The sequence below is a fragment of the Bidens hawaiensis genome, unplaced genomic scaffold (genome assembly GCF_021521415.1).
Source record: "Bidens hawaiensis isolate Kalapana, Puna unplaced genomic scaffold, B.hawaiensis_p1.1 tig00018422_1, whole genome shotgun sequence".
In the NCBI taxonomy this organism is placed as follows: Eukaryota; Viridiplantae; Streptophyta; class Magnoliopsida; order Asterales; family Asteraceae; genus Bidens; species Bidens hawaiensis.
Window position 1 is genome coordinate 109616 of NW_027492781.1, and position 15523 is coordinate 125138.

General features: G+C 35.2%; 1 protein-coding gene and 1 pseudogene across 2 annotated transcripts; one reads left to right on the plus strand and one right to left on the minus strand.

Moving 5' to 3' along the window:
• Positions 1 to 6785: 6785 nt before the first annotated feature.
• LOC143555976 (putative starch synthase 4, chloroplastic/amyloplastic) lies at positions 6786 to 13565 on the plus strand (annotated as a pseudogene). Its single transcript, XR_013139294.1, has 16 exons — positions 6786 to 6962; positions 9011 to 9215; positions 9481 to 9562; positions 9686 to 10742; positions 10816 to 10867; positions 10954 to 11076; positions 11173 to 11248; positions 11357 to 11541; positions 11632 to 11824; positions 11896 to 11967; positions 12067 to 12276; positions 12368 to 12493; positions 12607 to 12756; positions 12873 to 12934; positions 13015 to 13090; positions 13186 to 13565. The product of XR_013139294.1 is annotated as a putative starch synthase 4, chloroplastic/amyloplastic (transcript).
• A 350-nt stretch (positions 13566 to 13915) lies between these two features.
• Positions 13916 to 14783, minus strand: LOC143555978 (chlorophyll a-b binding protein 16, chloroplastic-like). The gene has a single exon (XM_077045426.1). The coding sequence runs from the start codon at positions 14740 to 14742 to the stop codon at positions 13942 to 13944; it is 801 nt and encodes a 266-aa protein (XP_076901541.1). The 5' UTR covers positions 14743 to 14783; the 3' UTR covers positions 13916 to 13941.
• Between the last annotated feature and the right edge of the window lie 740 nt (positions 14784 to 15523).

Consider the following 15523-nt stretch of genomic DNA (forward strand, 5'->3'; position numbering starts at 1 on the left):
CGAACACAAATAAAGTTGATATTTCAAATGATATATTATGTGTACTTAATATGTCGTATGATATTTCAAATTAATACTGAACTAGTACCGGGAACTCACAACTACATTCTTAGTTAATTGTGAGTTAACTCAGTTAAGTGTGTCGGTTAGTAAAGGAAGTTAAGAAAATGATACAACTAATTGAACTAAGAAACTAAATAATCGATCATAACATAATTTGTACCTTATCAATGTGATATAGAGCTAGAACAAAAGAGGTTGATTATGGTTGTGTTGTGTGGTCTTTTATATTTATATAAGCAAGAAAATATGGGTGCTTAATGTTTATTTTGAGGAAAAACATTTATCGCATTTACTCTTGAAACGTTGCTCTACATACGGTAGTGTGGGTACCACACTACTACCACCCTTCACATAAGTACTTAGTTTATAGTTTATAAGGTTATGCGTAATGGAGGGGTTAGAAAATTCGATGATTTGTGTTATGTGACGTCCAGTCAGCAAAATGTGGGTTTTTGTTTTAGGGTGTGGTATTGGTTAGTATGTTTGCTGGCGACAAATATTCATCGCCTCCACACCCCCCCCCCCCCCGCCCTATTATCGAGGGGGGGAGGGGTTGTGTGTTTCTCTGCAAAATCGCCCTCATTGGCCGCACAATTTGTCCCCGTTACGCACACCCTAACTATGGATATGGATGCATATGCTCATTATTTTATTAAAATATAACATCTAATTTGAAGAACATTTTAATATTATAAAATTTTCTTGTATGACCATAAGGTGCTTATGTTTTGTTAACATAAGATGTTTCAAACATTTCATCTTTTTACAAAGGATTGATCATTTTGGGACATTTTGCATCTTTTAGGAGATTATCATAAATGACTTTAGATACATATTTTGTTACGTGTATGATAATTGTGAAACACGAGTGACATTAATATAAAAATTGATGCATGTGATTAATTATTTGTTTATCTTAAGCTACGTACGTGATGTAAAAAAAAAGAATTAATTTGCTTCCAAGTTCCATATATTTATGCTTTCTCAATATTCAATATTTAGTAGTATTATAATAAAATAAAATTTCATATTCCCTCAACCACATTATTTATTATGCTCGGAAATTTATTATTAGCCGGTAAAGTTTTCTCTGGTACGTTATGGTTTTTTGAACCAAAGTATAGTGAAATTTGTACATAATTTCAAATTACTATGAATTTTCTCGGTTACATTAATTATACTTGTTTAGTGACATTTAAATACATTTGCGACGTAATTTGTTATCCGTTTACATATCATTTTGTTGTAATTGTTTCATTATTTAATTTAAACGCCAAGATTCGGCTATTATTCAAATATCTAAATTAGAAATTTTGATGTTGTGGACAATAAAACAACACGTTTGTATACTTTCATTCTTTTCACTAGCCGACACATTCATGATCTATACAAGTATATTGCCATTAATGTCGTTCCGTCGATTTTAACTTTGTTTAGTCGAATTCGTGTCGTGACCCAACCACCTTCCTTTTCTAGCTTCAACCGTGAATTTATATAAGTACTTTTGGGGCTGTATGCCATTTTCTTTATCATCAATTTTAGTGAGATCCGGTTCATTCATTTTGAGGTCTTGTTTTTTACACTAAACAAATGATGCAATATGTAGTCTGGCCCCGTTAGGTTTTGGTTGTGTGTAATTAAATTATTCAAGTACAACTAGTACCGCTTAAAACGAAAGGTATTTATTATAATTTATAGCAACAACACATGTAACTTTTTCTTTTTGTCTTTCATTGTTTACTAGATATTCATATCCTAAACCATTTAGAGAGAAAAAGAGTACAAGAAGTTAAAAAAAATATCTAGAAGTTCCTGTCTTATTTTAAAACTATTTGAAGTATTAAACAAAAATTCTATTATATATGTTATTATTATGATGGTATGTACTCTAAACATTATTAGACGATTGGTAGGATTATTATGTGGATTAAACATTGTTATACGGTTGTTGTATAGGTGTTACGGTTATGGAATAACCGCCTAACATTGTCACACCAGATCTATTTCAATCCAAACATGTGTTCTTGTCTTCTTGGGTTCATGTCTTATATGTGTATTCAATTCCACTTTCTACAAGTAGTATGAGATCCACTAGACTTCTAAGGGATTATAATTTGATTAAAAGAACCCGGAGATATGTCTTCAATCAGCGGAAAGATGTTGGGCAAAGAAACTGTTGTAGATCAAGAGTCAACCCTCTATCTAGAACTGCAGATGGGTTCGATTCAGGGGCGCAGGATCATTGGGGCCAGGGGTCCCCCCCCCCCTTTTTCCGCTCAAGAGTGTATATTTTTCGATATTCGGCCGAAAATTTTTATAGGTATTGAGCCCCCCCCCCCCCCCCCGGATTTTTTTTTTACATATTAAGCCCCCCCCCCCCCCCCCCCCCCCCCGAAATACTTTTTCCAAAGAATAATACTGGTTTGTCGTTCCACTGAGACTGAGTTTTGTTATATAAGAACCCAACGTTTGGTTTTTATTTTATATAAAATCTATTTGTTATTATAATTTGCTTTCTTTTAAAGAATTCCCAAACTTTAAGGACTTGTATTGTAACCAAACTAAAGTTGTTAAAAACAATATGATACATGAAAAAATTGATGATAACAAATTCACAATTGATGTTTCATATTACTAGGGTGGCCGGCTCCAATATGACAATCTCCATCTTCAATCTTCATCAATCATTTGCGCCTTCTTCATATGCGCCTTCATCGTCATCAGCGGCTAGCGCGGCCGCTGTTTTTCGCCGCCAAACCTGCACCCCAGTGAATCAGTCCGTCACCCGACACCCGAGTCACGGTAATAGTTTATTTGGGTTATAATTACTTAATTAGGGTGTATTTGTTTGAACTTAGGGTTGATTTGGTTAAAATTAGGGTCGGAAATAGTATTGTAATTTAACCAAAGCGTATTGTTGTTGTTTTGTTAGGAGTTATATCATGAAAAAGACGAAAACTCTTAATTCTTTTTACAAAAAAATTGATGATGGACAAGAGAGTAAACGCCACAAAGCTTCAACAAGTGAATCGAACCAGCCGGACCAGCCGGTTAATTCTTCGACAAGGTACTCACCCAATCACCCTTCATTGCAATGTCATTCTTAGATCGTCTTAAGTATTTTCGGTCTTTTGTTAACAAAATATATATTTAGTTTTTTTGTAAGAATGGTCTTTTGAATGAATGAAGAAAAAATATTTATTTAGATTTTATATTGTTTGACCCGGCCGCCCCGCCGACTCGAAATTTTTTTTTGTTTGACTTTGACCCGACCCAAACCGAACTGCTGACCCGAAATTTTCTGGATCCATAACTTCGACGCCCCCCCCCCCCCCCCGGATGATTTTGGTCAAGCTTCGCCACTGGTTCGATTAATACTTTTAGAGATGATCATGACAATATGATAAAGAATACGCGACAATCATGGCCTAGTATAAATTAACATTGAGCGCCAAATAAACGACCACAATGGCATGTAAAAGTTAGGGGAGTTCATGGTCCGATTTTTGGCCTTCTTTAATTTTTAAGTCAAACATTAGCAAGCCGGCTGATAACGATTTTTTATCATTGCAAAATGAAACCAAATCGTTGAAAATTTAAGTAGGAACGTAATTTCCAAGTTATGGAAATTTGGTTATTTAATTAAATTAATTATAGAAAAATTAAATGAGTTGTAGTTAATTCATGATAGCTGATTAGATTAGTAAATAAAAATGCGAGTTTTATTTATTATTTATTTAGGAGTTCAAGTCTATCTCTAATTATACCGAGTCATGGTCTATATAACCTAATCAAAGTTGTGTTCAATTTTCGAGTTATATTTTTTTGGTTATGAAATGAGAGTTATTGAATCGAAATTCGTTATTTTAGTGAGTTATATCAATTTGTCTTGAACGGGTTGCTTCTAATTTGGTTTCATGGTTCGGCCCTTTGCAGTTTAACAAAAAATGGTATTGTAGTTTATTTACATTTTGGGTAACCATGTTTGAATGATAAAATGAAAAACAACGAAACTGCTAAACTATGATACTTTAAATAAAACTCGATGGAGCGCATATCAATTACAAACTCTATATATATAGTAGTTTTTATCCCACATATTACGGGGATTGTTTAATACTGTTTGTTCTAATATTTATTTATTTTTTTAATTTATATTTTTTTATTGTAAAGTTAATAATATATTTATGGTTTGATGATAAATTGTTTCACAAATAAATGAGATGTTATAACCCGGTTTAAAAGCTATATGGTTTTGATGAAACCCAAGACCCATTTATATTTATTACTATGAAATTGGTTTTTTAATTATAAATAATATTTATGAAAGTTAATAATATACTTATGGTTTGATGAGACCCAAGACCCGTTTATTTTTACTATCAAACTGGTTTTTAATTTAAATAATATATATATATCTTTTTTAAAATAAATAAGATATTATTTTTTATTATATCCTATTTTATAGGATTTTTACATAAATAATTTGGTGAGAATAATTTTTAATTTAATGAGATGTTATAACCCGTTTAAGTAATATCTGGGTTTGGTAAGACCCATACCCATGAATTCGTGTCAAATGCATGAGAAGTCTCCATTTAAAAATCAAGCAAATCTGGTGACTCCAAAAAAAGGGGGAGCAACCACATCGCGACACGTAGGATTTTTATGTCTTCGTTTATATATATATATAAGATGGTTCAAATAAAAATCAATTGTTTTGTGAGAAGTGTGAGAATGCTTTAAAATAAAGCAAACCACCTAAATAAGAAACTATACCATATAAATAGGAAACTATACAGTTTTTAAAAACTACTAATCTCAACCGTCAGATCCTAGATCCAAGGGTCTAGATCTCTTCTTATGCTTCTCACAAAATTATTGTTTTTTTACATTAACCATCCCTATATATATATATTGACATTATATTTATAACCATGGAGTAAAAAGACCTCTATGGGATGATTGGTTTTTTTATTTTTATTCTATGGAGAAAGGATATGTACCGCGCGTTTCTTGCCAAAGTGCCCAAGGGATATCTTTTTTGATAATCGATCAGCTATAAATTTTAATTCAACAGCCCACTTGGCCAGTTGTTTCAATATTTGTACAAGTTGACCCAATTCTCACTTACCCATTACTCAATCGGTTATTTTAATTTTTTAATTCAACTATGCTTGGATTCCCAACATAAAAAGAAATCGGTTGACCAAAAGTAAAAAAAAAAATATTTATAAACGTTTCAGTGATAACTAGGGTGTATATGAGTCGAGTCGAGTCGAGTCGAGCTGAGCTTGAGCTGGACTAGGGGTGTTTTTCGGATTTATTTTTCGGGTTTCGGGTTTTTCAGGTCGGGTTCTTCGGTTTCAAAGTTTCAAATCTAGACCTGAAACCCAACCCAAATCTTTCACGGATTTTTCGGGTTTGGGTATTTCAGGTTTTTTCGGGTTGGGTTAATCGGGTTTCGAGTATCCTAGAAAAAAAACACAAAACCAAAACTTTTTAAAAACTACAATGCTAAAATTAAAACAACATATTCTTCTTTGCTTATAAAACAAATAATCAAATAATAAACTAACCTAACTTAATAAAATTTTTCAAAAAAAGAGTAAAACTAACTCAAACCATAATCGTATTCGATCTGACGTGATTTGGTTGTTCGATTACGGTTGCTATTAGTAATAAACGGAAAACATAAATTAATAATAAGAAATTGATCCATAATAATTAGAATGACAACAGCCTATTATAGTCAAATTCAGATAATTAGTGGCTAAGATTTAGCATATTATACATAAAAATAAATTTAATTTCAAAACTAAAAGTTTATTCGGGTTTTTCGGGTTGACCCAAATCTTATAAATCAAACCCGAGAGCCAACCCTAATTACTTCGGTTCGGGTTACTCTTTTCTCGGGTCCGGGTTCTTCGAGTCGGGTTAGTTCGGGTTCGGGTACGGGTTTTTTCAGTTCGGGTTTCGGGTAAAAGTGACAGCCCTAAGCTGGACTAGGCTTGTTTCAAGCTCTTTTTTAAAGTTCGAGCCAATTGTTTTTTAAAGCTTGGCTCGTGAATTATTTTTTGAAGCTTGACTTCGACTTATTTGTTAAGTAAATTATATGTTTTTTTAAATTATTTCTATATACTTTGAGAAAAAACATTAAATGCGTTTAAGCTCCGCTCGAGCTCGGCTGTACAGTGTGAAATTAAAACATAGAAGTCCAAAATATATAAAACTTAAAAATACATAAAGTTTAACGAGTTTACAAGGATCGAGCTTATAGTCAATAACTAAAGCTCTGACTAAAAAAAGCTCGACTTATTTCAAACTTTTTAACTTTGCTCGTTTGCACTCGTAATAAACATTGTTTATTGCTCCAGCTTTCTTGAGATTGGAGAAATATAAAAAATAATCCATTTTGGAAGATACACTACCCGCCAGTCCCATCTTAATACCATACACCTTCATTTCTCCACCGTCCGATCACATCTCTGTTATCACTTAACTTTCTTATCCGGTCAGATCCCGCCACGTGTCATTCACTCCTAAAAAACACGTTCTTTCTTTCGAAAGCAACCACCACATCTCACTGATGTCCAGTTTCCAAGTATTTACTTCCGGTCACATGCTTAAACACCACAACCAGATCTCATACCTCCACGTGTCATCACAACCTGCACACTCACACACCGGAACCACCTAAAACAGATAAACTCACTTTTTTCTGATCAGTGTTATTATTATTATTATTATATGGCGGGGAAATTATCCGGTTGCTTTTTGAGCCATGGATTGAGTGTGGATAATGATTGTAAGCATCGTTATTACAGTTTGCGGTTTTCTAATTCTTCGTTTTCTCGGTTGCGTACGGTTTCCTGCAAGTTACGTCAGCGTAACTCTAGGTATTGTTTTTTAGCTTTCGTTTTGTTGATTTTAGGATTTGAATTTAATCATTTCGTGTGTATTTGTGGAATTCGATTGTTAAGACCTGATTCCTGTATTGATTTTGATTGTTTGGATTTAACTCTGTTTTGATTTTGATTTTGATTGTTTAGACCTAATTACTGTGTCTTATAGTGTGTCAGTGTGTTGATAACTGAACATGAACACACTTTGTTTGAGAAATTAACCAGTAATTTGACTAGGAGTAGGAGAGTATTATTTTAGGGCTACTTAATTGTTGCCTTATGCTCAATAGAATTATTGAATGTATCTGAATTTGGAGGCCAAACCTTGAGACATGTAAATGATTGTAACAGTTAAATCAAACACACAAATAAACGTGTGAATTAATGGAGGCAAACTCTGGCATTGGATTATTAGAACAATATTCTTGTGTTGATTTCGATTGTTTAGAGTTTCAACCTATCATCCTGCTTGATTTCGTTACTTTTTTGAAGCTTATAGTGTGTCAACTGAAGAAGAAAAAACGTTGTTTGAGAAATTTACCAGTAATTTGACCAGTAGAAACCTTGAGAAACTAACAGTTGAAGCAGACACCTAATATATTAGTGTTTCTTCACTTTCATCACAGTTAAATCAGACACCGAACACACATTGTTTGAGAATTTAACCAGTAATTTGTCATAGGAGAAACTATAAATTAGGGCTACTTAATTGTTAGTTGTTACATCATGCATGGTAGAGTGTATCTGAATTGGAGGCCATACCTTGAGAATTGTAAATTGGTTGTAACAGTTTTATTAAACACCTAAATAAACGTGTGAATTAATGGAGGGAAACTCTGCCATTAGAGTATTAGAAACTCCTTCCTGTATTGATTTTGATTGTTTAGACCTAGCATCCTGATTGAATCTTATAGTGTGTTGGTAACTGAACATGAACATTCATTGTTTGAGAAATTAAACAGTGATTTGACTGGGAGTAGGAGAAAGTATTATATTAGGGCTACTTGCTCAATAGAATGTATCTGAATTTGGAGGCCAAACCTTGAGAATCGTAAATTGGTTGAAATAGTTAAATTAAACACCTAAATAAGCGTGTAAGTTAATGAGGCAAACTCTGGCATGGGATTATTAGAACCTAATTTCTGTATTGGTTTCGATTTAGACCTAGCATCCTGCTTGATATCCTTACCTTTTGGTTTTTTAATAGTACAGTGTCTCAGTGTGTTGGTAAGAACAACAATACACATTGTTTGCGAAATTACCTGTAACTTCTCTAGGAGATAGTATTATTTTAGGGGTAATTACTTCTTACTTTTCCAAGTGAGCATTGCTGCAAGCCTGCAAGTGAGGAAATGATTTTTAGGTGGGCAGTTTATAGTTGGATCCTTGTGGAAACAGATTAATCTGTGTTGCTAAGAATCATCATGACAAAGCAGTTTTTTTAATGGAAAACTCGCACACTCTTCACTTTTATTACAGTACCCACAGCCACTAGGCTGGTGGATTGGATCCTGCTAAGTGAAATTCCTGGTACCTTGATATAACAGTTAAGACTTAAGTGTCAAGTATTATTTGCATTTTTTGAAGGTGATGTGAAAGCTAATGGGGATATTGTTAGAATAAGTTGGTGCAAACTTATGTTTAATTGTATACTGGGTCAGAATGAACTGTGCCTCCTTTAAGGATCCTTGAAATGGACATGGACATCTAGTTGATTGACTTTATGATCAAACAGTAATAGATACTACAATATCTAAATGCTTGAATTCTCATTGCAAATTAGTATAAAAGTAATCGATTTGGTTGGCTTGGGAGAATTAATTCATTGGGCATGAGATTAACGTTTTCATCTCCAAATTTATTTGGCACTACTGCTTTCATCATTCTGTGACATAGATGTATGTCAATTGGGTACATACTCAGATCAGTTTTGACTTTTAAGTTTTAATACTCCTCTTCTACTTCATTTTGTTACAAGTTGCATCTTATTTTTCATTTTTTTTATTGCCTTGGATTTTCATGATATATTCATACTGGTGCAGCGTACCACAGCCCAGGAAGCCACAATCTAAGAAAATTGTCCCGACACCACTTCCCCAAAATGGCAATCTCATGTCTGATGACAGTGAACTTAGCGATTCAGAAAATACAGATGACATCGCAAATGTTTCCGAAAAGTCAACATCTAGTGACATCGTAGCAATTCAGCGTTTTGATGATAGAAATTCAAGCAGTACATTGACCCAGGTATGCTAGGTATCCTTGTCTCATCTGTTTCCAGTTATGTTCATCATTTTGAGGTTAAAACACAAATGCATCATATACTTCATCTTGTTTCTCTATTCTCTGGTAAAGAGGCCTGCAAAGTCTTTTTTCTTTGATGCATTTTTCTTTTAGCGTCCATAATAAGTAATTCTTCTGCTTCATAAATAACATCCCCCCCCCCCTTTTTGTCTTGTTATCTTAACGGGATACTGCTATTATTAATAATCTAATTTTATCATCTTAACAGTCTATTGGTGCAGATAAAGGGGACGGACTCTCAACTGTTCCTCTTCAGGATGTAATAGGGATGATACGTAATGCAGAGAAAAGTAGATCCTTTTCCCTTATGTGTTTAAATTTTATCTGGTGTTAATTCTTAAAACATATGGTATTACCTATAATTTCTAGCAACATATGTAATCTTTTTTCTTTTGTCTTTCATTGATTACCAGATATTCATATCCTAAACCAAGCTCGCATCCACGCAATTGAAGATTTAGAAAAGATTCTTGGTGAGAAGGAATCCTTGCAAAGAGAAATTAACATTCTGGAAATGAGGCTGGCTGAAACTGATGCACGGATAAGAGTCGCCGCACAAGATAAAGTACACGTGGAGCTATTGCAACACCATTTAGAGAAACTTCAGTCAGAAATGCCCAACCAAAATAGAACTCCAAATGCAATTCAAGATATTTCCCTCCGGTCTCCTGATAGACAAACCCGTGCTCTTAGTGAGGAACTGAATGCATTAAGGAATGAGAACACATCATTAAAAGATGATGTAATGACAATTAAACAGCAGCTTAATGAAGTTAAAAGAACAGATGAACGTGTTGAAATGCTGGAGAAAGAACGCAAAATTTTGGAGGCTTCACTAAAGGAAATGGAATACAAGCTTAGTCTTTCACAGGATGACGGTGCACAACTTTCAACTTTGAGATCAGAGTGTGAAACCCTATGGGATAAAGTAGAACATTTGCAAGTATTACTTGATAAGTCAACTAGTCAGGCTGATCAAGCTATTTTAGTGTTGCAACAAAACCAAGAGTTGAGGAAGAAGGTTGAAAGGTTGGAGGAATCTCTTGAAGATGCTAGCATATACAAATTATCATCTGAAAAGTTGCAACAGTACAACAACTTAATGCAACAGAAAATAAAACTACTTGAAGAACGACTTGAAAAGTCTGATGCAGAGATACATTCTTATGTTCAGTTATATCAAGATTCGGTGAAGGAATTTCAAGATACACTTGATAATTTGAAAGAAGAAAGTAAGAAAAAAGCATCAGGTAAACATGTGGATATGCCATGGGAGTTCTGGAGCCGTTTGTTGCTCATGGTTGATGCTTGGTTTCTTGAAAAGAAAATTCATGGGGATGAGGCTAAGTTGCTAAGGGAGATGACATGGAAGAAGGATGCACGTATTCATGATGTTTACATGGAATGCAAAGATAAAAATGAACGTGAAATTATTGCTGCTTTTCGCAGATTGACATCTCAATCATCCAGGTATATATTATCTTACAGTGATTCACATTTCCAACATGCTACTGTATAAACCAATGAATTTTGCTCATTGTAGCCCAGGATTGCATATCATTCATATTTCTGCTGAGATGGCTCCGGTTGCTAAGGTAAACCTTCTCGTATAGCGCATTGTGCATTTGCTTCAATGTGGATTTTTGGGTAAACTTTATCCCCGTTTCTTTCTAAATTCTAGGTTGGCGGTCTAGGGGATGTGTTGTCCGCTCTCAGTAAAGCACTACAGAAGAAAGGACACCTTGTGGAAATTGTTCTTCCTAAATACGATTGTATGCAGTATGAAAGCATTCAAGATTTGAAGGTATGTCCCCCCTCACCCCCCTCTTTAAGTTGATCATCATGTCAAAAGAATCCTAAGATTTTTGAATACCGGTCATGTATATCTATTTCTGTACAGGTTCTAGATTTAGTGGTAGAGTCATATTTTGATGGCCAACTGTTCAAAAATAAAATCTGGATTGGCACAGTTGAAGGTTAAAATCTCTCACCTTGTATATATATGCATCTGATTTCAAACAAGTTTTTTTTTGCTTGTATGATGATCTGAAGTTAAAATCTTTGTTTTCACTTTTCATATTTAGGGCTTCCCGTTTACTTTATCGAGCCTCTTCACCCTGCTAAATTTTTCTGGAGAGGAAAAACCTATGGGGAACCTGATGATTTAAACCGCTTCTCATTCTTCAGCAGGGCTGCACTTGAGCTGCTTCATCAAGCTGGCAAAAAACCAGATATTATTCACTGTCATGACTGGCAAACAGCTTTTGTTGTATGGATGATTATATCTTGGTTTATAGTATTTTTTTATCCCATCTATAGGTTTGTAATGATGTTATTATCTTGTTTTCTTGTTATTCAGGCACCCCTTTACTGGGATCTATATGCACCCAAAGGACTAAATTCTGCTAGGATATGCTTCACATGCCATAATTGAGTATCAAGGAACTGCACCCGCATCAGAGATAGCATCTTGTGGTCTTGACACTCGCCACCTAAACAGACCAGATAGGATGCAAGACCACTCATCACCTGACAGAATCAATCCTGTTAAGGTATTACAGTTCAATATGTTTCTTTTTTTATTATTTTTTGTGTGTACTTACTAACATGTTATGTGTTTTAGGGTGCAATCGTGTTCTCTAATATTGTTACAACGGTATCACCAACATATGCACAAGAGGTGCGAACTTTGCAGGTAATGATATATCTTCATATATTTAATCTCATTCAGTGTAAAAAACGAATATCATGCTTGTGATTGGTACATTTGAGGAAAATTTAATCTATCATACAGGGAGGACAAGGGCTTCATGCAACCATTAATGCTCATGCTCAAAAGTTTGTTGGGGTTCTGAATGGAATTGATACTGATTATTGGAATCCTACTACCGACAGTTTTCTCAGATTCCAGTTCAGTGCCAATGATCTTGAGGGAAAAGCTGAGAATAAAAAAGCTTTACAAAGACAACTTGGGCTTTCTTTTTCTGATGGCAGGAGGCCATTGGTAACCTTCTTGTCTCCTTGAAAACCTTATTTATATGTCACACTTGTAAAACGATATTTGCATAGTATCATATTAATGTATCGTTTCACAGGTTGGCTGTATAACAAGATTGGTTCCACAGAAGGGTGTGCATCTCATCAGACATGCAATATATCGGACATTGGAATTGGGTGGACAGTTTGTATTGCTTGGTTCGAGCCCTGTGCCAAATATCCGAGTAAACTTCTAACTTTTTAGCAAAAACTCAAATCTTTTTTCTGTTGTATACTTTTAGTATGTCAATGCACATATCAGAAGATTAAGCATACCTATCTAAGCTTTCATTTGTAGATGGAATTTGAGGAGATTGCAAAAAAGTTTGAAAATCACGAGCATATTCGCTTGATTCTCAAGTATGACGAGGCTCTATCGCATTCAATATATGCATCATCAGACATGTTCATCATCCCATCTATATTTGAGCCCTGTGGCTTAACACAGGTGCGCCATTTGTAGATTCGATAGAACAGTAGAATGTTAATAGTTGAGTCTGTCATTAGAAGACGGATTAGTTGGCTATGATTATTATTATACTTATTTGGTTTCTGCATTTTCAGATGATAGCCATGAGATATGGTGCAATCCCCATTGCCATAAAGACAGGGGGTCTAAATGACAGGTGACATTGTTACTCGATATCGGACATATACCGTTGAGATTAATTTATGGGAGTTTGATTCTCTAAATCTTTTTTTGCAGTGTTTTTGATGTTGATGATGATACCATTCCAGTTCAGTTAAGAAACGGATATACGTTTGTAACACCAGATGAGCAGGTAAATATCTGTGTTTGCATATAAAATATTTATTTTCATTATTCATGTTATTTCATGTATATATACACATTTTGATATAAAATGTCGACACACAGGTGTTTAACGGTGCATTTGACCGCGCATTCAACCACTACATGAATGACAATGAAAGTTGGCAAGAGCTAATTAACAAGGTCATGAACATAGACTTCAGTTGGGACACATCAGCATCACAATATGAAGAACTTTACCTACAATCTGTATCCCGAGCCCGGGCCGCTCGTCGGGCAGCTGGCTAATCTGCCTGTTTCTAAAACCTAGAGCAGTTTTCTCCGAAAATATACACTTTTGAAGGTGAACATTGCATCAAAGGGCTATATGGTACTGAAGTGAATTGCAAATGTTACATCTGCAACACAAGACCACAACCAAATGGTTCATAACCCGATAGAGAAATTTGAGGGCGCTAGTTACTTCCCTTCACAAATGGTTTATTTTGGTGAAACAATTTCTTACGGATGTAAATCATGTGCATATGTGGTTTTACAGTAAAAAAACATTTGATAAATTTTACAGAGGTTCTTATTCGTATACATGTAAAGATGCATATTTTTTTGTTAATAAGATTTAGTGATTCGTTAAATCTTTATCGCGTTTTTCTTATTGGTACTGTGATGATTAGAAGCAGAATGTGTGGTGTAAAGCTAGAGTGGCTAGGTGGGGCAGACGGTTTAACGGGTTAAATTAGTTTCGATTAGAATGAATAATTTTTAATACAAGCCAAAACACGTGGCGTGTGCGTGCAGTTCATTTGCCATAAAAATCAAGCCGAAAAACAACCATATATCATTTAACATGACAGTTCAATACATTTATTTTCCAGGCACAAAGTTTGTAGCATAAGACCACGCGTTATTGGCAACAGGGTCGGCGAGGTGGTCAGCGAGGTTCTCCAACGGTCCCTTGCCGGTCACAATGGCTTGAACAAAGAACCCGAACATAGAGAACATGGCTAGTCTTCCGTTCTTGAGCTCCTTCACCTTCAACTCAGCAAACGCCTCTGGGTCATCGGAAAGGCCCAACGGGTCAAAGCTACCACCAGGGTAAAGTGGGTCAACAACCTCACCCAAAGGCCCACCGGCAATTCTGTATCCCTCAACCGCACCCATCAAGATCACTTGGGTGGCCCAAATGGCCAAGATGCTCTGAGCATGGATCAAACTTGGGTTACCCAAGTAATCAAGCCCACCTTCGCTAAAGATTTGGGCTCCCGCCTTGAACCATATGGCCTCACCAAACTTCACACCGTTACGGGCCAAAAGCTCTGGGAAGACACACCCAAGAGCCCCAAGCATGGCCCATCTGGAGTGGATGACCTCAAGCTCACGGTTCTTGGCAAATGTCTCTGGGTCAGCAGAAAGCCCAGCAGTGTCCCAACCGTAGTCACCAGGGAATTCACCAGTGAGGTATGATGGGGCCTCACCAGAGAATGGGCCCAAGTACTTGACACGGTCTGGGCCATACCATGGGCTTCCAGATGATGCAACCTTCTTGGGTGCTGCGGATCTCTTCATGGAAACCCGCCCATTTCCAAAAAGCTCGGAACCGGATGGAGCGGTTTTGACCGCTTGCCCGGCAAAAGGGGATGAGAGAGCCATGGTGGAGGCAGCCATTGTTAGAAGATGTTGTGATTTTGAGAGTTGTGAGTATGTGTGGATTTTGAGAGTTTTATTTATAGGGTGAAAGGCTAAGCCTTTTGGTTATCTAGAGATATATGTATCTCTATTGTGATTGGTCACACAAAATCTTTGTATCTTACATTATTAAATGAAGCCAGCTCTGTGCTACACAAACCACAAGTTTTTAATATTATTTCCACCTCATTTGTCTTGGACAAGTATGTTACATACTTATGTGTAATTATATACTTATATGTAACTTTGAGCTGCAGGATATTGATTTATAAGAACTTGACATCTTATCTTACTTTGCATATAAAGCATAATATTTTACTAAGCATGTTAAATCTGTAAGAACAACTTTACTCAAATGCATACGTGAACTTATACGCAATATGGTGTCACGATTCACATTAGTTTAACCCGTTATTGATGAAAAAGGTTGGTATACGAACAAAAATAGGTTATTCTAAAGGAGTTGTTCGTTTATGATAATAGTATATAGAAATGAGACACCTAAAATATAATTATTTTTGGTGATTTTCAACTAATATATCTTGTAAAATCTGTTAACTCATTAAAAAAATTTATGAGCACTAACTAAGCATTAACAATAATCCACATTTTATTTTAGTCCCAATATTGTAGATGTTAAAATCATAGACAATCTTTTGAACACATATAAAGTTATATAACCCATTATGCTAGGTTCCTCAGAGTCACATATTCTCCAAGTGAATTGAGTTATGATTTATGAACAAAACATCTAAGCACT

Coding starts and splice junctions, on each gene's coding strand:
- LOC143555978 (XM_077045426.1), bottom strand. CDS start 14,742: ATGGCTGCCTCCACCATGGCTCTCTCATCCCCTTTTGCCGGGCAAGCG.